This window comes from Cervus canadensis, chromosome 13 (genome assembly GCF_019320065.1).
Source record: "Cervus canadensis isolate Bull #8, Minnesota chromosome 13, ASM1932006v1, whole genome shotgun sequence".
In the NCBI taxonomy this organism is placed as follows: domain Eukaryota; kingdom Metazoa; phylum Chordata; class Mammalia; order Artiodactyla; family Cervidae; genus Cervus; species Cervus canadensis.
The window spans coordinates 38,385,056-38,411,174 of NC_057398.1; the positions used below are offsets into that span (position 1 = coordinate 38,385,056).

The 26,119-nt window shown below is 50.5% G+C and overlaps 1 protein-coding gene and 1 non-coding gene across 2 annotated transcripts in view; both read right to left on the reverse strand.

Annotated features, from left to right (window-relative positions):
• Positions 1–8,350: 8,350 nt before the first annotated feature.
• Positions 8,351–26,119, reverse strand: part of DHRS3 (dehydrogenase/reductase 3) — a 50,668-nt gene continuing 32,899 nt past the window's right edge. The window contains exons 2-6 of the mRNA XM_043484948.1: positions 19,403–19,546; positions 18,629–18,748; positions 18,044–18,282; positions 12,479–12,604; positions 8,351–8,868 (exon numbers count right to left, since the gene is read on the reverse strand). Of these exons, the coding sequence (XP_043340883.1) occupies positions 8,784–8,868; positions 12,479–12,604; positions 18,044–18,282; positions 18,629–18,748; positions 19,403–19,546 (714 nt within the window). The 3' untranslated portion in view covers positions 8,351–8,783. The remainder of the gene's footprint in view (positions 8,869–12,478; positions 12,605–18,043; positions 18,283–18,628; positions 18,749–19,402; positions 19,547–26,119) is intronic.
• TRNAG-CCC lies at positions 14,331–14,403 on the reverse strand. Its single transcript has one exon. It is a non-coding gene; the product is annotated as a tRNA-Gly (tRNA).

A 26,119-nucleotide genomic window follows, 5' to 3' on the forward strand; every position in this document is an offset into this window, starting at 1 on the left:
TGAGGGTGGAAATGGCTACCTAACCAATATTCTTGCCTAGAGAATCCCATGGACAGAGGAGCTTGGCAGGCTACAGTCCATGGGGTCGCAAGGAGTCAGACAATACTATTAATAGATTAATACTATTAATCAGTTACTTATAATACCTGATACAATGTCAATGCTATGTAAATAGCTATAAATATGATGTAAATACTATGTAAATATTTGCTTGGCCAGTAAATTCAAGTTTTGCCTTTTGAAATTTCCTGGAATTTTTTTTAAAAAGTACTTTTGATCCACAGTTGGTTGACTCAACAGATTTGGAACCCATGAGTACGGAGGGCAAACTGTTCTAGGCTTCTTATTCAAGAAGCTGTGAAACCCAGGGGTTAAGTACAAGGGCTTTGCAGTTAGACTCTGGGGTTCAGATCCCAGGTCTGCCAGTCACTAGCCGGGTAGTGAGCCTCAAGTGATAACTGCCTCACTCCCTGCCTCTGTTTCCTATGTACTGGGATATTTAAAAATGCCTGGAGAATCCCATGGACAGAGGAACCTGGAGGGCTATAGTCTATAGGGTCACACAGAGTCAAACATGACTGAAGCAACTTAGCACGCACACCATTATTAAATACATATGAAGCACTGAGGGTCTGTCATGTACTAATCACAATAAATTTATTACTTTTATTATAAAATATGCATGATCTAAATGGATTAATTTATACCATGCTTGGTATTTATTAATTCACTTGGCATATCCTGGCATTTAGTAATACTAAGCACACATGCATCAATTATTATGTGTTTTCCTCCTTTAATCGTCACAAAGAGCTCACTAGAGAGCAGGGCTATTGGTCCCATCCTACAGACAAGGAAACTGAGGCTTAAGGAGGTTAATTTACCTGCTCAAGATCCAACGACTGGAATCTCAGCCCCAGGGACTGAGATCCCAAGTCCAGACTCTCCCCTTCTCTGCCAGTTCCATGGCTCAGGCTTCTCCAGCCCTGAAGCTGGCCCTCAGCCAGTGGGGACCCAGTGTGGCTGAGAAGATGTGGGTCAGGCCAGAACCCACAGCAAGAAGCCCATGCTACGTGGCATTTGGGAGACGCTCTGCCTCATGTCATTCTGCACGGGCCAGAACTGTGGACGTGAACATGGCCCTGGGCAGCCCCGGCCTTGGCTCTGCTCGTGGTCCCCAGTGTGACCTCCCCAAGCAGGATCCTGTTACATGGAAGCAGCAGCAAGGAGCAAACACAGCTTGTGCTTCCTTCTGAGTGCTTATTTCCTTTGTCTTGTGAACACTGAAAAATGAAAAGAATGATAAGGATTTGGCTGGGGGGGTGGTGGTGGAGTGGGGGTGGCAAGTAGGCTGGCCCAGAAAATTCTACAGCCTTGGCTCAACTCACCAAGAGGGCAGTGTGAGGGAGTTTTCAAACTGAGTCCAAAGAAAGAGAAAGTCAAGTGGTGGCCTAGCTGGCCCGAGGAGTCTGAGGTCCCCTGGGTCACTGGGTCCCACCTGGGGGCCCAGGACCTACCCCTGGGGGCAGAGGCTTCAGGCCCCGATTCTACTGCTGGTATCTCTGTGGTCAGACCACCAAACTCTGGGCATCTCCTCAACAGCCAATAATTCTGCCTCCCACTGCTCCGGGTTGTGATGGAAAAGAAATGAAAACGTGGGCAGACCAGGACTTCTCTGCTGGGGGTGAATTACCTCCCTGTGGACATTTGCAGAAATGTTTCTAGTTCTCACAACTAGGAAGGGAAGGCGCTCCTGGACTCTAGTGAGTAGAGACCAGGTGTGCTGCCAAATGGCCGGTGGTACACAGGATAGCTCCCGACAAACAGTTATCCCGACCAAGATGCCAGGAGTTTTCCAGTTGCTCAGTCGTGTCCGACTCTTTGCAATCCCATGGACTGCAGCACATCGGGCTTCCCCGCCCTTCACCATCTCCTGAAGTTTGCTCAAATTCATGTCCATTGAGTCGGTGATGCCATTCAACCATCTCATCCTCTGCTGTCCTCTTCTCCATTTGCCTTCAGTCTTTCCCAGAATCACGGTCTTTTCCAATGAGCCGGCTCTTCGCATCAGGTGGCCAAAGTATTGGAGCTTCAGCAACAGTCCTTCCGTATGAATAGTCAGGGTTGATTTCATTCAGGATTGACTTGAGGATTGACGTGGAGGGTGCCATAGGGAGAAACCCCAGGGTAGTGTCTGAACATGTAATCATAAATGTTGGTTTTATTACTCAGGGGACCCATGTGGATGGATCCGGAAAGGTGGCTGGGAGGACAGGGTGTGTTGGTTGCCTCTGACAAAGGTTCTGTCCCCTCTTCACTCAGACAGCAAATATTTACCAAGTGTCGTCTGCGTCTTGCACTCTCCTAGGTCCTGAGAGGTGGACCTGCCCTTGGGCTCCTGGGGTGGATGGTTGAAAGGGCCAGACAGACCAAGAGAGCAAGCAAATAATACTAAACCCAATATCCTTGGAAACAACTGTGGTAGACACACACAGTCTACACACAGATTGTTTTTTTTTAGCCACACAAAGGCACAAAGTCCTGCCACAACTTACGACTTAGAGGATGAACCCTGGAAACATTATGCAAAGTAGAAGCCAGACACAAAAGACCACATCCTGTGTGTGTGCTCCCAAAGTTGTTAGTGGTGACAGTTGCACAACCCTGTGACTACACTAAGCATCATTGAATTGTATGCTTTCAATGGTGGATTGTGCGGTGTGGGAATTTAACCTCAATAAAGCCATTCTATATGAAAGTAATAATCATAATGGCAAAACGGTGAGATGGGTGACGAGGGAAGCAAGTGAAGGCTGAGATGAAGCAACCCTAGACCGCAGTGGGCATGTGGGGCATCTCCCGGAGGCAACGTCAGCGGAGGTGATGTCTGAGGCTGGCAGGCAGGGATGGGAGGTGTGTGTAGCCGCCGAGGGTTTTCTGGAGGCCGGCCTGTACGTCCTGGCTGGAGGGGGCCTTCCGCCTGATCATGCAGATTGGATTTTGTACATTTGGCCCCCTGACACCTGGTCTCAGGGCCCTGCAGAAACCCTTAGTCACAGCAGTTTCAGTCCAGAGAACTCTGTGACCCCCCAGGTCACCACTGTGGAGGAGTGGCCGGCTCTCCTGCCAGCCAGTCTGGGATGGTGGCTCTTTGAGGGCTCTGCCCCCGAGGCCTGTCCACCCGAGGGGACCCAAGCGCCCAGAGCAGCTTCCCAGCAGGACAGTGGTCATCCTGACACTCCCAGCAGAGCCTGTGGGACTTCTGCGTTTATTTTCTTCCAGAGCCATGGAGAGACTTGGGCACAAAGGGCCAGTCCAGGGCCAGCAATGCTGGGAGGTGCCAGAGAAGTGTCTCCCCCCATTCCCTGCCACACCCCGTGCAGGGGGATGACAGCTCCTCTGTGAAGAACCTCCCCACCAACCCCCATCAGGCTCCTTTGCTCTGCCCTCCCCAGGGCTGTGAGCCTGAGCAAGCTCTGGGAGATGGTAAAGAGCAGGGAAGTCTGGCGGGCTGCAGTCCATGGGGCCCCAAAAAGTTGGACACAACTGAGCGACTGAACAGCAACCACCCCAGAGCCTCCCTAGCCTCTGCACCCACTGCCTTGTTGGGGTCTTCTAAGCCAAGCTTTTCCTTCTGGCCAGGCCAGGCCAGGCCAAGACAGTGGCTCCCAGAGTCCTGGTGGGGAGTGTCCAGATCCTGGCTAGGAGCTGCCAGAGCTGAGCTGCCGACATCGCATCATCCGCTGGAGTTTCCCAGCCCAGGAGGCTGGAGGGGAGGGACGTCTGGGCCCTTCTGCAGGTGGGAAAGGTGACGTCACACATAGGAGATCTCAGAGCCAGGGGGGCCCCGGAGTCTGGAGGTATTTCTCTCCCCAAATACCATGGCCTCCCACCTCTCGGAGGGCCTCCTGGTCTCATGGTGGGCTGCGAGAAGCTGGGACCCAGGGGTCTGCTGCGTTGTTAGAAGCTGAGGGTCTCAGGGGGGCCATGAGGGAGATGGGGGGGTTACAGCTGGACCTCTCATGGCCGAAGGACACGGCCCCCCAGGGCCCAGGTCTGGTCCATAGCAGGAGGCCCTCGGTTTATGAAGAGAAGTGTGTCACAGAATGTTAATAAATGGAATTGTAGTATAACAGCCCCACTCAAAGGGAGTGAGAGCAAAGTGACTGGGGTGCCCACAAGCTGCTCCCAGCCTTCCTTCGGTGTCAAGGGACACTGTCACCTCCTGGCTTTGCCGGAGATGAGGGGTGTCCGTGTATAGATTCTTCTCACATAGACTTCTGGGCTCTTATTAATAAGCCCCTACCTTCCACACAGTGGAAACAGTGTCAGACTTTATTTTGGGGGGCTCCAAAATCACTGCAGATGGTGACTGCAGCCATGAAATTAAAAGACGCTTACTCCTTGGAAGGAAAGTTATGACCAAACTAGATAGCGTATTAAAAAGCAGAGACATTACTGTGCCAACAAAGGTCCGTCTGGTCAAGGCTATGGTTTTTCCAGTGGTCATGTATGGATGTGAGAGTTGGACTGTGAAGAAAGCTGAGCACCAAAGAATTGATGCTTTTGAACTGTGGTGTTGGAGAAGACTCCTGAGAGTCCCTGCAAGGAGATCCAACCAGTCCATCCTGAAGGAGATAAGTCCTGGGTGTTCATTGGAAGGACTGATGCTGAAGCTGAAACTCCAATACTTTGACCACCTCATGCAAAGAGTTGACTCATTGGAAAAGACCCTGACGCTGGGAGGGATTTGGGGCAGGAGGAGAAGGGGATGACAGAGGATGAGATGGCTGGATGGCATCACCGACTCGGTGGGCATGAGTTTGAGTAAAGTCCGGGAGTTTGTGATGGAGAGGGAGGCCTGGTGTGCTGCGATTCATGGGGTTGCAAAGAGTTGGACACGACTGAGCGACTGAACTGAACTGAACTGAACCTTCCACTTTGGAAGGCCTTTCCAGAAAGTCAGAGATATCCAGAGGTGCGGTAGTGGGAGGGAACCCAGGGAGGGAACCCACCCACCTCCCCCCCAAAACAGGAGCCCTGAAATGACCTTCATTCTCCCCGTCCCACCCCGGACCCCTCCGCACCAGTCCTGCAACTGTTCTCATCCCTCTGTGCTGCCTGGCACTTGGGCTGCAGAATTTGTATACTTGTGACCCAGTTCTTTTTTGTCCCCTATCAAACTGACGTGTCTCCTGAGGCATGGGTTGTCCGCCCCGTCAGAGGGTCTCTTGGTAGGGGCTGGAGCGAGCCCTGCGGTCAGGCCTGGAGCCTTCTGTCCCCTTGGTCCCTCCTGACCATCAGTTTGGCCCAAGGAGAAGAAAGCTCACCTCTCCAAGCCTTCTTGCCCCAGGAGCAGGACGGTGGGCACAGGACTCCATTCCTGACCTCTTGCCAGACCAGAGAGGCCGGTCCCCTGGAACCATGGTGTGATGGGCTCGCATCTGGTGCCTCCCCATGCCCACCTCCAAACTGGTTCTCTTGGGAGATGGGGAGGAGCCCAGGGCAGGGCATCCGGCTCATTTCCCAGGGCCCAAGTCTTCTTTGCGGGGTTGGCACATCCTGTCCTGCCCCGCGGGAGAGTCCAGGAGCCAGGGTTCAGTGCTTGTCACTCTCCTGCACTTCGCTAAGCCAAGGGACAGAATTAGCTCTTTGCTTCAACTCTCAAGGCTCTCCAAGTGGCCATTGGGGGAGGGAGGAGGACGCCGCCTCCTGGGAACCTGCCCAAGGCTTTTCCCCTGGTTCCTCTGGGAAAAGATCCAGAAAAAGAAAGTATCCCAGCTAAGAGGGAGGGGGTAGGGTGGGACTGGGCCTGGCTGTCGGGAGCCCTTGGGGCTCTGGGAAGATGCAAAGTTCTGGTGAAGCCAAGACAGAGATTTTATTCTCAGTGGGCCTTGGGGAGGGCCGGTTGGGCCTCCTCACCCCCAGATCCACTCAGACCCCTGGGGTCCTCCCTGCATTCCTGGCCTGCAGGCCAAGTGCAATTTCACGGAAACTTCAGGAGTTGAATCCTCTCCGAAATGCTGAGTCCAGAAATGAGCCTGCCACTCAAGTTTGGTCAGAAAAGTCGGGGCTCAACAGACTGAACTCCCACTCCTTCCTCGTCTATCCCTAACCACTGAGATGTGTCACCCCCAGCCTATCTCCTGGGAGAGCCAGTGACCAGCACCTGGTCTGTGGCACCAGGACTGTTGTGGGGGGGGCAGGCCACCCCCAGCAGACCAACCCACATTGTATTCACATGCCAAAGAGGGGCTACAGTGCAGGCATGGGCCTTCCAGGCCTGACCTTTGCAGGCCGGATCCCTTCATCAGCTTTCCCCCAAAACTCACTTCAGTGACACAGATCCTCGAGGACCAAAATGAAAGTGGTGACCCCCAAACTTGCTATGGTAAGCCAGGGGGTCAGGTAGACCTGGGTTCAAATTCTGGCTCCGGTGTTCACAAGCCCCACAAACTTGGGCACGTTATTTCCCTGCTCTGAGCCTGTTTTCTCATCACTGAAGTGGTCTTTCTAATACCACCCTCCTGAAAGGTCAGTGCCTCTTTGGGGCTCTGCTCAGAACTTGGTGTGTAACACCTAGAGGACCCCCTGTCCCAGGGCAGGATCTGTCTGCTTCTCTCCACCCTCTGCCTGAGTGTGTACATGCTAAATTACTCTAGTCATGTCCCACTCTTTGAGACCCCATGGACTGTAGGCTCCTCTGTCCATGGGATTCTCTAGGCAAGAATACTAGAGTGAGTTTGCCATGCCTTCCTCCAGGGGATCTTTCTGGCCCAGGAATCGAACCCATGTCTTTTACGTATTGTGTCTTTTGCATTGGCAGCCGAGTTCTTTACCACTAATGCCATCTGGGAAGCCCATCATTTGCCTACATTTCCATTTTTTCCTTAAGTTCCTACAGACAGCTCCTTCCACAGTGTGGCAGATTACAGTACAGTTCAAAATCACTGACCATTCCTCCAGGGGGATTGTATATCCAGCAGTATCCACAGCGTGCTTGACCATATGACCTGCTCTGGCCAATGGAATGTGAGCAGAAGTGATGCACGTTGTTTCCAGGCAGAAAATTTCAGAGCCAGTGCATGTGTTCCCAGGTGTGTCTACTTTTGCCCCAAAATGACATCATCCCATAAGGAGACTCCTCTCTCAGCTGAGGCCCCAGAGTGGAAAGGACACACAGCAGAGCTGCAGCCACCCTCTGTGGACTGAGGCAATGTAATACAAGCTCTGTTGTTGGAAGCCATGGACATCTGGGGGTCATATTTTGTCTGATACACATTGTGGCTCTTGAAAGTCTTTAAAGGGGTTCCTGAGAGTTGATTTTTGTCTTGACCACTGTTAGATACAATGGATAAATAACACTTAAGATGTTAAACTTTGCAGCTTGGCTGCTATTTGGTTGGTGCTCAATAGACAGTGGATGTGATTGTGACTTGGCATCTTTGCACACAGACCAGACTGATGACTGTTGAGCCACAAGACTGCTCTTCCTCTCGTGTGAGTTGTGTGAAGGTGCAGGCTTTGTGTGATGCTCCAGCAAGCTTCTCCATTGAATTTGTGTCTGTGATTTTCTCTGTCATCTTCTGGCACTACTGCCTGCTCCTGTCCCCCACTCTGCCAACCACTTGCACGAGCTGTGTAGATGGAGGTGACTTAGAGGAGATTCCATTGTCCACCGGTCCCCTGGCAGTAACAGAGAACACACACAGGAGGAGCCATGGGGCATCTCTCCCCACATTTCCTTGGCTGTCATTTTCCCCATTGCCTGAATCCACATCAAACCCCTCTGCCATCCCAGACTTCTCATTCTCCTTTGCTATTTCACTTCTATCCCCTGCGGTCAGATCTGACCTGGGGGCCCAGAGCACCCTCTTAGCACTGGCCTTGTTGTGCTGGTGGTCTTCAGAGTTTTGGCTTCTCAGCAGCATTCCCCTCTCAGCACATGCTAGGTAGACAGTAGGGGCTTGATAAAATCTGGTTCTTCTCTCCTGAGTTAGTGGCCTGGGGGCTGGTGGGGCCACGGCAGGGCAGAGGGCAGGTCTCTGTAGGCTAGTTCCTGATGGTTTTCCACAGATGCAGGTGGGAAGGCAAAGTGCCCCCCAACCTGTGACTGTTGGGAGGGGCCTGAAAGAGCTGGCAAGAAACCAGTAATCCCCTGTCCCCACAGGCCTGGATTCCAATTTCTCTCCTGATTTCTGCCTCCTTCTTGTCTACTCCACCCCTTGTAGCTGGGGACCCTGAGCAGACCAATTCTCTCTGAAAGGATGGGATATTATGGTTGGGATTGGTCCCCTCTCCACTGCCCACCAAGGACCAGAGGTCAAGGATTTCAAGAAAAACACTCACAAAAGCTTTCTCTCTTTATTTTATATATTCCTGCCGTTCAATCAGTTTGCACAAGCTGAGGATGAGTGAATTTTGGAGGCGAAGGAGGAGCATGTGGGCACAGACCATCCCGGAAATAGTCTATGCACATTGCCAAGGCTGGTTAGACTTGAGAAGCGATTTAACAATAAACTCTACAGAATCAGAAATGTACAAAAGTGTCAAGGCAGCTGCTGGCTGATTTCTTGCCTCCCCATCGGGGTCAGAGTTACGCCCATCAGTCCTGTGCAAAGGTCCTGGGGCTGGCTAGGGGGGCAGCCGGATTCTTCCCCAGGATAGAAGCAGTCCTGCTCACCCAGCAGAAGTGTGCCGAGGGACAGGCACGTAGGTGTATGCCCAGGTGCCCATGCCCCCTTAGGTTCCGTGGCTTTTGAGCCTGTGTCTCCATCCTGTCTTTATGTCCGCCCTTTGAAAGTGTTCATGCAGGTGTAGGTTCCTGAGAATTTGTGGATCTCCTCGAGGGCAGCCTGTGGGAGTATGCTGAGGGAGGGAGAAAGGAGAAAAGAAGATGGTCAATGGGGGACTAGCGGACAGGTAGCCAAACGAGATAGGTAGTTGAGTAGTGTTTCCCATAAGCTCTCCCCACCCCTTCTCTCCAACACACACCAGCTCCCCCCATAAGCCAACCCACCCACCCCTCCATGGAGGAAGGGCTTTCAAGTAAGTAGATAAATGAAAGTGAAGTGAAAGTGAAAGTGTTAGTTGCTCAGTTGTGTCCGAATCTTTGCGACCCGGGGGACAGTAGCCCAACAGGCTCCTCTGTCCATGGGGATTCTCTAGGCAAGAATACTGGAGTAATTGCCATGCCCTCCTACAGAGGATCTTCCTGACCCAGGGACTGAATCCAGGTCTCTTGCATTGCAGGGAGATTTTTTACCATCTGAGTCACCAGGGAAGCCCAGTATAAATAGTTTTTTACAAGGTAAAGGGTAGGTATAAACAAACTTTCAAAGCCACATTCTGAGCATTTTAGGGTCTATAATTATCTCAGAAATCTATGAACTCCAGATGCCACTTATTCAACAAATATTTACTGCATGGGGCTAATGAGTTAGGTACTGGGTATTACCTTCTTATTTCTCCCTACTCCATGTATTAACTTATTTATTAAGCAGCCACACTGTTTTCCTGATACATTTGCTACCAAAGTCTGTCCTATCTACCATTTCAATATTCTCAGCCAAGTTTGCTCCACTCCAGAGTGGTGTCTTCTTTTAGCTGGGACCTTCCTTTTATTTCTCACCCTTTATTTCCCTCCAGATAGTAAAACACCTGCATATACTGGGCTGGCCAAAAAGTCCATTCGGGCCCCTTACAACAAACTTGAACGAACTTTTTGGCCAACCTGATACCTTCAGGCCTTGACCTTCAGCGTTTCACAATTTCCTGCTTTGTGGGAAATTTCCCAGACTCACCCGTAGGCCTTTCTTAGGGCTCCCTATAGCCCTGTGCTTCCCCAACAAGGCCTGGAGTTGTGCTTGCTATTTCCTTGTTGGGCCCCTGGGTGTCTCTGTGGTAGATATTTCATCTCTGATCCTGGCACCTGGCACAGAGGACCCAGCTTAGAGACACCCTCAGTTCATCTGTTGAATCAAGTTTGAAGAGTCCAGCCCATCCTAGGTGCAAGATGGGAAAGCCTCATTCCAGGTGGAGCAATCAGGAAGGCTTCCTGAGGGTGGTGGCAACAGAGTTGAGCCTGTGAGGATTTCTCTTGGGGAAGGTGAGAGGGGCATGCAAGTGCAGGGAATGAGGAAGGGCTGGCCTCTGCTTCTTGTGGGAAAATAGTGGGGGACAGAACAGGAAGTGTAGGCTGGGGGCTTACTGTGGACAGTGCTGAGGTGTTCTAGGCAAATTAGCTTTTTTCTAGAATGTCCCCAAAAGCTTCTGAGAAGCTCCCTGAGGTGGACAATTAGCTTGGCTTTGGTGAGGATCCGAGTCCCTGGACTCCTAAGGCTCATGGAGCAGCCAAGGAGCAGCTCAGAGCAGTAGTCAGCATGGACTGAGGGAGGCTGAGGTGGGGCTTGCCTGCCCGCGCCCCCCCAACCCCTCCCTCACTCTGTGTCCTGGAAGGGCTTTGAATTTGGAGAAGGGATGGACTGATGTGTCCCCCTGGTCCTGAGGTTACAGCAGCTACTCAGGTGCCCACTGTGTCCACAGTAGCCAGAGGGGAACCTGGTTTCCTGGGGTTGGACATCTGATAAAGGCACTTGGGTGTTTCACTTCCCAAAAATGCCTTTCAGGAAATGATATAAATGAATTTACTTATAAAACAGATACAGACTTCCAGAACAAAGGGATAGTTAGGAAATTTGGGATGGACATGTACACACTGCTATATTTAAAATGGATAACCAACAAGGTCTTATTGTACAACACAGGGAACTCTGCTTAATGCTATGAGGCAGCCTGGATGGGAGGGGAGTTTGTATACATGTATGTGTATGGCTGAGTCCCTTTGCTGTCCACAGTGTCACAACATTGTTCATAGGCTACCCGTGTGTGCGTGCTAAGTTGCTTCAGTTGTGTCTCACTCTGCGACACTATGGTCTATAGAACACCAGGCTCCTCTGTCCATGGGATTCTTCAGGCAAGAATACTAGAGTGGGTTGCCAAGCACCCCTCCAGGGGAATCTTCCCGACCCAGGAATTGAACCTGCATCTCTTACATCTCCTGCACTGGCAGGTGGGTTCTTTACCACTAGTGCCACCTGGGAAGCCTGTTCATCGGCTATACTCCAATATAAAATAAAAAGTTAAAAAAAAAGAAAAGGCCTTTCAGGTCAGAGGGGTTCAGTCAGCTGGGGGCTGGGGACCCAGAGGAGCCAAGAGTCCATGGTCACTTGGGGCTCCAGGGTGGTGCTCTCTCTGCAGCAGGAGAGGCTCATGAAAACTGTGCTGAATGGGGCATGTGGAATGGCCTGTTTAGTGTGGGACTGGGACGGGAAGAGTTTTCTGCCCAGAGTCTGGAAAGTTCTAGAATGTGATGCTGGGCAAATTCTGGAGGAGCAAGTTCTCCTCTGTAAAGCCCACCTCCCAAGGTGGTCTCCCTGGTGAATCCCACCTGGCGAGCACTGTGATGTTTCTATGAATCTCAAGCCTTAGGCAAGGAGATTCCTGTCTTCCCCATTAGGTTAAAGGCTGGGGCCAAGATTTAGTCTCTAGACTGGCAGTTCTCAAAGTGTTGCCCAGGAACCCTTGGGCATACCAGAGATCTCTTCAGAGGTCTGTCTGCAAGTGCAAACTATTTTTATTATAGTACTGCGGTAGGATTCGACTTTTTTAACGTTCATTCTCATGAGTATACGGTGGAGTTTTCTGGAGGCTACATGACATGACATCACAAAAGATGAAAATCAGAAGCAGATACAAGTATCCATTTGTCTTCAATTAAGTCAGATAATAAAGAGCTTTGCAAAAATGTAAAACAACACCATTCTTTTTACTATATTCTTTTTTTTTGAAAAATGCTTACTTTTCACAAAAATATCATTTATGTTAACACCAAATGGATTTTTTTATTGCTATATATAAATGAATACATGTATAAATTCCATACCTTCCCTCCTCAGTTTTAATTCCTAAAACAATAGATAGAACTCACATAAATAAAAGAACTCTAGGTTCTTCAACAATTTTTAAATTTGTAAAGGGTTCTTGAGAGCAACAAGATTGACTACCCTAATCTGCAGTAAGGATGTGTGTGCTCAGTCATTCAGTAGAGTCCACCTCTTTGTGGCCCCATGGACTGTAGCCCACCATGGAATTCTCCAGGCAAGAATACTGGAGTGGGTTGCCATGCCCTTCTCCAGGAGATCTTCCTGACCCAGGAATTAAACCTATGTCACTTACATCCCCCGCATTAGATGGGTGGGTTCTTTACCACTAGTGCCACCTGGGAAGCCTATATTAAGGATAATAATTCCATAACCCATATGCCATGACTCTCATTTTCACACCCACAGCAGACATGACTAACTGATCATGTGGGTTCTTTCTCCTGCCTGAGGCCTCTTCCCCACCAGGGTCCCCTGGGAGGAGGGGACACGGCCTACACGAGCCTGACTCTGAGCTTCCTCCCCCAGCCCTGTACCTTTTCAAGATAATGAGGGCGTGCATCGTCCACGGCAACAGGAGGAGGGCCTGATTAAGCTGCACGGCTTCCACTGTCCTCCGGGCCACCGTCTCTGGCTTCAGTGGGGGGAAGAGGTTGGGAAACCTGCATGTAGGAAGAGACAGTGTGAGTTTCTCCTAAAAAACAAGTGCTGCTGCTGAACCCCCTCCCTGCCCCCCGTCTCCATCTCTGTCTCTAGCATGTCTGTCCATGGGATTCTCCAGGCAAGAATACTGGAATGGGTGAACATGCCCTCCTCCAGGGGATCTTCCCAACCCAGGTCTCCTGCACTGCAGGCAGATTCTTTGCCATCTGAGCCACCAGGGAAGCCCAAGAATACTGAAGTGGGTAACCTATCCCTTCTCTAGGGGATCATTCCCAAACCAGGAATCGAGTCGGGGTCTCCTGCAGTGCAGACAAATGCTTGACCAGTCGAGCTAATAGTGAAGCCGCTTCTCTAACGTGTCAGGGTCATCCCTTTGGCTTCTCCTGTGTGGGGAGACTCGAGACCTGTTTGAAATCCTCTCCCTGCTCCCTTGCTGCCCCAGATGCATCAGGAGTTCCTAATCCCCTCTCTCCTCCCAGCTGGTCTCCTCCTGCCCACCCATACCCCGGGACTGGTTCTCAGAGCATGGCAGAGAGCTCCCCAAAACCTCACCCACACCCTGTCACTGCCCTGCTCGAGCCCTCCCAGGGTCCCCTAAGCTGTCTTCAGCCCTACCCTCTCTGGGCCCACCTCTCCTCCTTCTCTGCCCAGCGATCCTGGCCAATCCTCTCTCTTAAGATCCTTCCCATCTCAGCCATCCTATCAGCGAGGCTCCCTCCCCTCGTCCACTCAGAGTGGCCTCTGATCTCGTGCCCCTGATAACTGCCTTGACTGAATGGACTCCATCGAGAATGGCCTGTCTCTCCTCCTCCACCCTTGAGTTCCCCAAGGGCAGAAGTCTGGTGGGTCTTGCTCCCTGCTATCTGCCCTGAGTGCAGCGTCGGGATATCGTAGGTACTTAACAAGTGTTTGCGGAATGGGTGGACACAACGACGTGGCATTCCCCAGGTGTGTCCTATGCATCCTGTGCAGAGACAGGGGCTCTGCCCCGCTTGCCGGTTCACTCCCTCAGCCCTTGACTCATGGATACACTCACTGATTCATTCAAACATCTACAGAGAGGTCCCACGGGGTTGATAAATAAATGAATGGCTGAATAAGCAAACATCAGGGGCTTCTTATGATTGTTCAAAAGCATCGGACCTGAGACCCCTAACAGTAGTGATGCTCCCTAAGCGCCAGACCTGTGCTGAGCGATCAACCGGCATTATTCACTCCAACTAACAGAAGAAAGCTGGGGCTCTGGGGAGCTGGTTAGGACCTGGAGAGTCAAACCAGGCCCCCGGAAACCCCAGGCCAGTGCCCTGCTTGCTGCTTGTCCCTTCTCTCTTGGGCCTAACGGTGCAGGGCTGCTGGTGCTGCCGGCTCTGACCTCAGTCCCACAAAGCGTGCTGCTCCAGCACCAGGAGGACTGAGGGTGATAAGCCAACCTCTATCCATGTGGCCTTGGGCAAGTACCTTTGCTTCTCAGTCTCAGTTCCCCCATCTGGGAAATGGGCTTAAGAACTCTCACAAGCTTGCAGAGGGCCACATGCAGCAGCATTTGTAAAGTGTCTGGTGGCTCAAACACAGAAAAAAATCAGTAAATAGCAATTTACAAACAGCAGCACTCACCTATATGGTTACTCTTTTCTTTTTTCCAAATACTTATTTATTGGACTTTGTCAGGTCGTAGTTGAGACCACATGGGATCTTCCATCTTTAGTTGCAACATGTGCGATCTAGTTCCCTGACCAGGAATTAAGCCTGGGTCCCCTGCATTGGGAGTGCAGAGTCTTAGCCACTGGACCACCAGGGAAGTCCCTGTTATGGCTGCTCTTGCCAGAAAATCCATCAATTTTGTCCTAAGCACCTGTCTCCAACCCTCCACCCTGAGAAGTTGTTAAGTATGGTTGGAGAGAAAGCCAATGCTTTTTTTTTTCCCTTTCAAGAAATAGGGCTTCCTTTGTGACTCAGACAGTAAAGAATCTGCCTGCAATGCAGAAGACCCAGGTTCAATCCCTGGGTCGGGGAAATCCCCTGGAGAAGGGAATGGCTACCTGCTCCAGTATTCTTGCCTGGAGAATTCCATGAACAGAGGAGCCTGGCAGTCTACAGTCCAAGGGGTTGCAAAGAATCAGACATGACTGAACAACTAACCCGCACACACTAGGTACAAATAGACTTTTACTGCTCTTCTCCTAAGCCCTCAGGGCTCACCTGCAGTCCACAGGTAACGAAGCTTCACCTAGTGCTTCCTACCTGCCAGCCAGCTAGTTGATTCACACATGGGAGCTCATCTAGCCTGCAAAGTCAGGATACCATCATCAATCCCTTCTCATGGACTAGGAAACCAAGGCACAGGAAAACTAAGTAACTTGCCAGAGGTCACACAAAGCTAGGGGTGCATGCTAAATCGCTTCAGTCATGTCTGACTCTTTGCCTGCCAGGCTCCTCTGTCCATGGGATTTCCCAGGCAAGAATACTGGAGTGGGTTGCCATGCCCTCCTCCAGGGGATCCTCCCGACCCAGGGATCGAACGCGCATCCCTTACATCTCCTGCATTGGCAGGCAGGTTCTTTACCACTAGCACCACCTGTCTCTGCAGTTTGGGCCCACACTCTGAACCACCGGAAAAATGACTTGAGAGAGGCCTTGGATTTCCTTCCTAAAGTGATGAAGAGGAAACCATGCCAGAAGGCGAAACAGGCGCAGGAACGCAAGGTCTGTGAAAGTCCTGCTCGCTTCTGTGCTCGAGGCGCCCAGTTAGAACCATGGATCGCTGTGGCAGCATTTCCATCCAGTATGTTTCCCTGGCGGCTCAGCTGCTAAAGAATCTTCATGCCGTGTGGGAGACCTGGGTTCGATCCCTGGGTTGGGAAGGTCCCCTGGAGAAGGAAACAGCTACCCACTCCAGTATCCTGGCCTGGAGAATTCCTTGGACTGCACGGGGTCTCAAATGGTTGGACATGACTGAATGGCTTTCACTTTCACATATTTATTGAGCACTTCCTGTATGCCCAGATGAGAAGAAACTAAACCAATACATTGTAGGGGGAAAAAACCAGTATGGAACATTCATAGTCATTATTCCAGCACCCTCTAAATTCAGAATCTATGATAATCTGCACATAAGTCAGGTGGAAATTAGGCTTCCCTGGTAGCTCAGCTGGTAAAGAATCTGCCTGCAATGCAGGAGACCCCGGTTCAATTCCTGGGTTGGGAATGATCCCCTGGAGAAGGGATAGTTTACCCACTTCAATATTCTCAGGCTTTCCTGGTGGCTCACATGGTAAAAAGTCTGCCTGCAAGGCAGGAAACCTGGGTTTGCTCCCTGGGTTGTGAGGATCCCCTGGAAGAGGGCATGGCAACCCACTCCAGTATTCTTGCCTGGGAAATCCCATGGACAGAGGAGCCTGGCGGGCTGCAGTCCATGGGGTTGCAGAGTCGGACATGACTGAGCGACTAAGCACAGCACAGCACATAACAACTAAAGTCTGCTAGAAAGATTAATAGCAGATGCACTTATGAAGATGTTTATTGTTAGAAAAAATAATAATACTGAGCATCTTGTATGCCCCAGGCTTTGCACTAGATACATTACATGTGTTATTTCTAATTCTCCCAATAATCCGACAAGGTAAATATGATTTCCACTGTTTGACAGATGAGCAAAGTAAAGCTCAGACTGGTAACAAAACTGGTTCAAGGTTTCACCACCATGTAGTAGCTGAGGTTAGATTCAAAATCAGGTTTTTCTTTTAAATTTTATTGAAGTATAGTTGATTTACAATATGTTAATTTCTCATATACAACTAAGTGACTCGTTTAGTTGTGTCCGACTCTTTGTGACCCCGTGAACTGTAGCCTGCCAGGGTCTTCTGTCCACGGAATTCTCCAGGCAAGAATACTGGAGTGGGTTGCCATTCCCTTCTCCAAGGGCTCTTCCCCACTCAGGGATCAAATCTGGGTCTCCTGTACTGCAAGCAGATTCTTTACTGTTTGAGCCACCAGGAAAGCCCTAAGTGACTCAGTTATACATATATATATACACACACATATTCTTTTTCATATTCTTTTCCATTTTGGCTTTTTACGGGATATCAAATATAGTTCCTTGTGCTATACGCTACATTAGTCACCCATTCTATATATAACAGTTTGCCTCTGCTGATCCCAAACTCCTGCTTCTTCCCTCCCCTCCCCCCCACCCCCTTGGCAACCACAAGTCTGTTCTGTTTGTCTCTGAGTCCGCAAAGCAAGGTGTTTTGATTCTTGCTTAGCAAAACCAACCCTAGTGATAATCACTAAGGTGTTCTGAGTGATTCCCATATGAATGTATTGTGCTACATGCCTTCCAGGATCTCATGCAATCCTCACAATGATCCTTCCATGCCATCCTCATGTTTGGAAGAGGATGATGCATGTAATTTAGAAGGCAAAATTATCATTATATGTTGCTTTGCCAAAAAAAACAAGGAAAATAGTTTTTGGATGATTCCCCATTTTCATTTACCCATAACCTTGTGTCCCTTCACAAGTGTACATCAGTGTAGCACCATTTACTGGGCACTTACAATGTAGCACATAGGGTATTGTGTGCTAGACCCCATTTTATTCTTATCACAGACTCCTACTCCCATCACCCCATTTTACAGATTAACGAGACAGGCTGGAGTAGGAACTAACCAGATCCAAGGTCACACACATCCTGGGGATCTGGCTCCAAAGCACAAGCTCTAAACCAGTAGTTCCCGTTCCCCGTTGATTTAATTGGTCTGGAGGTGGGGTGGTTGGGCTTCGGTATTTCTTTAAACTAAGCTATAATTTATATACAATAAAAGGCATAAATATTAAGTGTCCAGCATGATCAATTTTTACCTCTGTAACCCCTACTCAAATCAAGAAGAGAGAACATTATTAAAAGCCTAGAAAGTTCCCTGGTGCTCCCTGCCAGGCTGTGTCCCCATGCCTCTAGGAGTGCACTGTTCTGATTTCCATCACATCTGCCCAGCTTTGCCTGCTCTAGAACTTCAGAAAAATGGACTCAAGCAAAATGCACTCTTTTTTTTTTTTTTTCCAAAATGCACTCTTCTGTCTCTGGTTTCTTTCATTCAACGTAATGCTTTCAAGATTTATCTATATTGTTTGCATAATCAATACTTTGTGCCCTTTTTTTTTTAAATTTTTTTTTTCTGTGTGCCCTTTTTATAGGTGGGTGAGTATTCCATTGCATGCGTTTAGCGTGGGTACTCTGTGAGGCCCCTGAACTGAGAAGCAGGACCCTAAGCCACTCTAGAACCCCACTGCTTTGCAGATGGAGACTCAGGTACTAGACCAAAAAGCCAGGGAAAAAGCACTTCTGGGTTATTTTAAAATTTGGTCTCTGTGTATAATGAGTCCCGTTGTCCAACGGGCTAGAGGGACTTGGCCCGGAGACGGGGTCCTCTGCCACTGACCTGACCCTCATGCCCTGGAACATCTCGGTGCTGGTGTGGAAGGGCAGCACGGTGGTGGCGCTGACGCCCGGACAGTCCAGCAGCCCCAGGGTCAGGCTCTCCATGAAGGCGAAGGCTGAGGCTTTGGACGTGCAGTAGTCGATGGCGCCGGGGATGGCGGAGAGCGCCAGCACGGAGTTCAGACACACGATGTGGCCGTTCTGCAGCTCCAGCATCCGTGGCAGGAAGGCCTTGGTGGTCTGAGGGTGGATGGGGAGGTTAGTGGGCGGCAGCTACAGCTTCCAACACCCCTTGACTTCCCCTCTTGGGGAGAACAGACCACCCTGGACACAGGCAGCCCTCAGCCACTGGGTTTTCCTGTGATGGGGAGGTGAGGGGTGGAGGCTGAGGGCACTGAGCCTCACATTTCAGAAAGTCCAGATGACTCCTGGAGAGCCTGTCATTCTTCTTGTCCAGCCACCCTCTAGATCTAAGCCCAAGCCCTGGTGAGCCTCTCCCCACTCCCTTGTAGCTCCCAGCCTCCCTGGAAGGGAAGAACATGTCACTAACACACCCAGGGCTGGCTCTGGCTCAGGACAACCTTACCCAGAACTGGCCCAGGGTGTTGATGTGCTGGGACTTGAGAAGGGCGTCATCATCGCTGTCCATCAGGCTCTTCCCGTGGACCACGGCAGCATTGTTCACCAGGATGGTGATGTCACCCACCTGTGGGCAAGAAGGGGCCATGGGGCCATTAGGGCAGCCAGCCCCAGTGGCCTGTACCTGGAGAGGAGGGACCTGGCCCTGGGCAGCCACATTGCCTCTCTGAGCATCAGTCTTGATTTGTAAGATGGGGCTAATAACCATACCAGTGTTGCTCTGGGGATCAGAAATAATTTATGGCACATAATACACCTGTCACAGAGAACACCTATAATAAATGAGGTCATTGTGACATAAACATAGTTAACATTTGCCATGTGCCAGATATCTAATGGGGTGGTTTCTGCTCTCTCAGATCTCACTGATACACTCAGTCTAAATAGATAGCTGGAGTCGGGGGGATTTTCACAGACGGCCATAAGATATTTGCTCTTCCTCCCCGCCACCCCATCACCCTAGGGTTTAGGACAGACACTCATGGGCCTAAACTTCCAAAGGGGACAACAGGTGATTTAGTCAATCTGTGTCCCTAGTACCTGCTCTCTGCAACACACACATACACACACACACTTGGACCAGCTTCACAAGAGAGTCCTCCGAGATGCCCAGCACACAGCCATTCCACCATCAGCAAAGCTCTCTCCCAAGCCCCGTGAGACTGCGCCCTTTGGCTAGGATTCCGGGGGAGCTGAGGCCAGCACCTCCCAGGCCACTCACCTTCTCCCGCACCGCCTTGGCCGTCTGGTACACCTCCTCCCGGTTGCCCACATCACAGATGAAGTAGTGGCACTCGGTGCCCATCTGCCGAATCTCCTCTGTCGTCTCCTTCAGGCATTTCTCAGTCCGGCCCCACAGAACAATCTGGAAGGAGAGGACAGTGCTGAACAGGTGATCACTAAGGAAGCCATCATGATTCAACCATTGCCATCAGAAATTCAGTATGTAATTTGCCCCATGACTGCCATGATTCCATTTGAAGAGAGTGTGCAAAGTCACAATATGACTTTTTAAAGGGAGGTCGCCTACTCAGAAGGAACCAAGAGTTTCTGAGCCCACTGATGCCCCACCGATGGACGCATGGTCCGCAAGTCTTCCCTTTTTAAAATTTATTGTACTGTTGGCTGTGCTGGGTCTTCACTGCTGCATGCAGGCTTTCTCTAGTTGCGGTGAGCTCAGGCCACTCCTCACTGCAGTGTGGGGCTTCTCACTGAAGTGGCTTCTCTTGTTCCAAAGCATGGGCTCTCGGGTTCTTGGGCTTCTGCAGTTGCAGTACTTGGGCTTCAGTAGTTGTGGCTTCTGGGCTCTCGGGCGCAGGATCAATAGTTGTGGCCCACAGGCTTAGATGGGGCTTCCATGGTGGCTCAGATGGTAAGGAATCTGTCTGCAGTGCAGGAGACTGAAGTTTGATCCCTGGGTCAGGAAGATCCCCTGGAGAAGAGAACGGAATGGCAAACCCACTCCAGTGTTCTCTCCTACAGAGAATCCTACAGAGGAGCCCGGCAGGCCATCGTCCATAGGGTCATAAAGAGTTAGACACGACTGAGCAACTAACACTTTCACTTTTCACAGGCTTAGTTGCTCTACAGCATGTGGGATCTTCCTGGACCAGGGATCGAACCCGTGTCCCCTGCATTGGCAGGCAGATTCTTAACCACTAGACCACCAGGGAAGTCCTTCACAGGGGACTTTCTTATGTATTCCTTCCAGGATGACATCTCCTGCCAGCCCCATTCCAGTGATCCTATCCAGTTAAACGTAGCAGCAGGGTTCTTCCTGTACAATGTTCCAGAATGCTTTCAGTTAGGAGCAAGCTGGTCTTCTCACCTGAGGTCTAGAGCCTGGTGGGTGAATGGACTGCAAGGTTCTGGCTGTAAGGCGCCAGGAGACTAAGCAAGGCCTTCCCTTCTACCCAGCTGTGGTCCCAGGTGGAAGGAGGGTGGGGAAGACAGGCAGCCAAGAAAGAAACATGACCTCACCCCACAGGTAATAAACATGGGACTCATTACACCAGGAGATGACCCTGGCGGGACCAAGACACGAATTCTTAAAGGGAGTTGGACAAATTTATGAATGGCTGGCCATAAAAGGCTCAAAAGAAAGGGTGGGCTAATTCTCAACCTTGACCTACAGGAGAATGACACTCCTTCCCACGACACGTCATTGAGTCCAGAGAGGCCCCTGTTTGTAAAATAGGGCTGGGTGACAGGGAGCTAAGAATCCCAAGATCCAGCGTAATCAGCACAACGGCAGAAAGGCTGGGGGCTGGAGAGAATCAGAGAAAGGAAGAGATAAAAGGCTCCTTGGGGATTAATCTAATGGGTTTCTATTTTTGTTTCTTCTCTTCAAAATTATCAATGAAATTCCTCCTTTAAAAATAAAACCCAACATGGAAACCCCATGTGTGAAACCAGTAAAAGGAATAAATTACACGTCCAACTCCATGTTTTCTTACTTGAAAAGCCACGCGTGAGAGCAAAAAGTCTGAGCTGGGAAGGTGAACATTTTCAAGTGGGTGATGGATGTAACTTGAGTCATACCAGACCAGAATCTATTTGCTCTGCAACTCAGGACAGAGGAAAGTCACACAGACAAGTAGTTGTTGGTGATAACAGTTTATCAACTGTTTACCTTGAAATATCAGAACATTCACAATACCACACAGGGTGCAAAATGGCTGCAGCTGGTGGGACACACAGATGTGTTGATGGCTCCCATGGATTTGACTTTTTAATTAGAGTTTTTTTTTTTTAAAATGTATTTATTTATTTGGCTGTGCTGGGTCTTAGTTGTGGCACTTGGGAACTTTAGTTGCAGCATGTGGGGTCTAGTTCCCTGCTCAGGGATCGAACACAGGCCCACTGCACTGGAAGCATGGAGTCTTAGCCACTGGACCACCAGGCAAGTCCCCTTTATTAGAGTTTTTAAAACTTTTGAAATATTTCTTGAAGGAGAATAAGAGTGTTCTTTCTACTCCTTCAACATCTCTGGGAAAGCCCAATTTTAAGCCCCACCTTGTCCAACCACTTTATTTATTTTAATTGAAGTCTTGAAATACGGGAAGGGCTTTACGATGGAGAATTCCATCAGCCACCCTCCACGATGACAAAAGTCCTCCAAGAGCAAATGGACTGCAATTAGACAGGCTCCAAGGGACATTTTCTTGTCTGTTGAACTAAAAACAGACTTCAAATATGTTTCTCCAGGAAAGGCTGGAGAGATTTCCTTCATGAAGAAGAAAGAGATAGATAAACTGTTCAGGGTGTTCAGTCATCCTCCATCATATCAGACCTCACCACTGTCTTGTAGTCACTGTCATCCTAGTTTCCTCCCATCTTCCCTTGTCACTCCATCCGTCTGTCCATCCATCCTTCCTCACATTCATCCACCCACTCATCCATCCATCCACCCACCCACCCATCCTTTCTTCTTTCTACTCACCCCACTCCACTCCACCCTACTCCACTCCATCCATCTAATTTCTGAACATGTCAGATTGAGGTGGAAGAAATCCTTGGCCTCCTTTCTTCTGCTCTGGTCCCTGCCTAATACAGTCCCACCTCTAGCTTGTCTGGGAACAGGACCCGCGGGCTTGAACAGTTCCCTAGTGTCTGGCTGAGGACAAGAGCGGTACTTCTGGAACTCTGAGAGCAAGGAAGCTCAAAGCAGGATGCGTATGGGTTAGAAGGTGCAGGGGTCCAGATACCTGGGAGCACAAGGAACCCAGCAGACAGAGAACCAGGGAGGCAGAACCATCTGCATGGCTGGAAGGACACCCTGGAGAGGAAAACAGGGACTGGACTGAGGGAGGTGAAGCAAAGGCTGTGCCCCACTGTCTTCCCTGCATGGTGGACACACCCAGGTGGGATGCTGAGGTTTGGCCATTTCCTTTCGGGGGTCTGCTGAGGATGCCCCTGGTGGGCTGGAGGACTGGCCTCCGCATGTTCAGAGCCCCGATCTCTGACAGAGAGCTGGGAGGGGTTTCTGTCCTCCTCACACCATCCCTCTGAGCCAGGAGCTCCCCGAGGGCCTAGATTCTGCCTTGTTCATTTCATATCTCAGTGTCCGGCAATGCAAGTGCTATTTGTTCAGCGAATGAATGAAAAGTTCAGGGCTGCAGGTAGGAAGGGTTGGGAGGTGGTTAAGTAGCCTCTCTGGGGCTGAAATGAGGTCAGCTCCCTTGATTGAGCTGTTTAGGGTCCAAGAAGCTTCTACCCACAGGCTACTTAGACCAAGAGTTAGTGAGACCTGGGGTTTCACTCAGAACCACCCTGGACTGAGCTGCGAGGTGAGGCCCAGGCCAGTGTGTTGCCCCTTGCTGCGTATCTCTGTGCACGTCTAATTCAAAGTGTCTCTCTCTGCATGGGTGGTTGTGTGTGCAGCCTCTGTACTGCTGGGTGCTTCCTTGGGCTCATGGTGGATGCTCAGAGTTCCTGGGAAGCCACGGACTCTTTTTTTTTGGGGACTCTTTTTTTTACATATTGTTTTTTATTTATGAACAAATTAAAAGAAGTCCCAGATGGCAGCGGGGGCAGCTGGGTTGCTGTAGCTAAGTTACTTTAGTTGTGTCTGACTCTGTGCGACCCCAGAGACGGCAGCCCACCAGGCTCCCCTGTCCCTGGGATTCTCCAGGCAAGAACACTGGAGTGGGTTGCCATTTCCTTCTCCAATGCATGAAAGTGAAGTCGCTCAGTCGTGTCTGACTCTTAGCGACCCCATGGACTGCAGCCTACCAGGCTCCTTTGTCCATGGGATTTTCCAGATAAGAGTACTGGAGTGGGGTGCCATTGCCTTCTCTGGCTGAGTTGCTGACTTGCTTACAAAGGAAGTCTGTGGACAGGAATGGGTGCAACCAGACTCCAAGCCTAGAGACCCTTCTCTCCCACCCACCTTAGGGCCCTCTTGGCCTAAAATCATTGGTCCCAACCTTCTTTGACAGCAATTCTGCCCAGGGCAAGTTGCTGTGGTGGGGATAGTGTGGGGCAGGAAATCCCATCCCCACAGGTAAGGCCGGGGCTGCAGAGGGCCCAGTGCAGAAAGAGAGGAAAGGGGACAGGGACCCTCCAAGCTGAACGATTGGTCAAGGTTTGATGGGTTGACCATCAACCCATCAGGCTGGGCATGTCTTAGGACCCATCTTAGGACCCAGGCACGTCTCCATGGTGACGGGGAGGCCCGGGCTGGTCACCCTGATGGAGACTTCAAGTAACTGAGTGCACCTCAGTGGGCACACTGCAGCTGCTGTCCCTCCTCCTCCTCCAGCCCCCTGCGGGGACCCCTCTGGGACCCCAGAGTCACTGACCAGGAACCTGGCAGGTACAGTTCAGTGGTTGGCCCAGGCGGCTCCTCACCAGAATCACTGGGGGTGACCCCAGACACTTAACAGGACAGGGGTCCCACCAGGTGCCCGAATGAGGCCGAGGCCTGGGTAGGTAGGAGGTCTGAGAGGAGCGCGGGGTAAGCTGCCCAGGGGACGGGCAGATTTATGAGCCAGGGGAACCCAACACATCCTCCTCTTAATTAACTTCCAGGACAGAGAGCAGCTGGGGAGGGTCAGCGGCCCAGGATTTACTCCTAAGCCGAGTTTACAAAGAGCGAGCTCAGAGAGGCTCGACACCTTCTGGCCTCCCCTCCCCTTGGGGCAAAAGGCTAGCTTCTGTCCCGGAGAGGAGGAGGGAAGCGGGGTGAAGACCTCTGGGCTTCCAGGCCTCGGGGTCCCACCCTCCTCTCCTGCAGCACTGCCCTCACAGTGAGCCTAAAACCCCCCAGCAGCCCCCGAAGCTGACGGCTACCATGATCTATTTTTTATGGCCGAGAATACTGGCTCAAAGGCGCTAAGTTAGCTTGTCCAAAGTCACGCTCAGCGAGTGGTGGGGGCAGGATTTGAACCCAGAGTCTTTGTCCTCTGCAGAGGCACCCCTGAAACCCAAGGCACAGAGTGGGGGAAGGTTTCTGAGCTTTGAGCATCCTGCTCCCAAATCCCATGTGTCCTCATACCCGTGTTTCTTCCCCACCCAACTCTCAGCTTCGTCTCCCTGGATGTTCACACCCCATGAGTCTGCTCACCAGGACTGCACGGAGGGCCTGCTGAGGGCTGGGTGCTGTGCCCTCAAGGGGGTTAACAGAGCAAATCAGACATGGTCCCTGTCTCAGGGAGACAGCGAAGAAATGAGAAGGCAGTTGGACACAAAGTGCCATGAGTGGGAAAAAGAATAAGGTGAGAACTTGACGCTAAGATATTGGATTTTTTTTTTTAACCATTTTCAAGTTAACTTTCTAACGAGTGGAAAGCAGATGCTTATGAGAATCTAGATGTTTTAAGAAAAAGATTCAGGACTTCCCCGGTGGGGCAGTGGTTAAGAATCCACCTGCTAGTAGAGGGGACGATGGGTTCAAACCCTGGTCTGGGAAGACTCCACATGCCACAGGGCAACTAAGTCTGTGTGCCACAACTACTGACCCACATGTCCTAGAGCTGGTGTTCTGCAACAAGAGAAGCCACTACAACGAGAAGCCAGAGCATCACAACTAGAGTGTAGCCTCTGCTCCCTTCAACTTGAGAAAAGCCCATGCAGCAACAAAGACCCAGTATAACCAAAAAAAAAAAAAAAACCCAAGAGATCCATGTCAGTTTCTAATGTATTCATGAATTATAATAAAGATGACTATATATTTACATTTAAAAAAATAAGAGAAATTGGGGCATTTCTGAGGTCACCGTATTATGCCCATTGTATATCTAATGAAACTGCAACTCAGAGAGGCTAAGCAAGTGGTCTGAGGTCACACAGCAACCAACAGGACAGAGATGGGACTTGAGCTGAGGTTGTTCACCACCATTCCCTGTCCCAGTAGGAGAAAAGCTATTTCTTCTCTTCATGTGGTCCCGTGGGGATTAAGCATGCAGAAACTGGCAGCCACCGAACGTTCAGCACATTTTCTATTTCCCCGGGAGAAGAGCTGAGAAAGTCACAGCACTATCCCTGAGACACTGTCTTCTGCAGCCATTAGAATGAAGAGAGTTCACACCATGAATGGTCAGGATAAAAGGGCACAGAATTACCCATACAGGATAATCTCATCTCTAAAAACATAACAAGTTGGTGGACATCACCAGGCTACATAGGATCAGAGGTGGTCTTGGGTAGGACCTTAGGTTTACTTCTTTGCGCTTGCCTTTCTAATGCCTCTAGAAGACAAACATCATTATTTATGATCTTCAAAAAAGGAGGACAGAATAACAGCTTTCCCATACATCATTTCCAGAACAGGCCATTTCACACAAGTGACTCAGCACAGCTTGTCCAACCTCTTCCGGGCTCCCATCCAGTGTGAGGTGACTATTTGCATGTCTCTTCTCCCCATTGCGAGTGAATGCGTGAGGCTACAGCGAACACCTTACACTCACTCATTCTGCACTGTGTGCTGTCTTGCCAT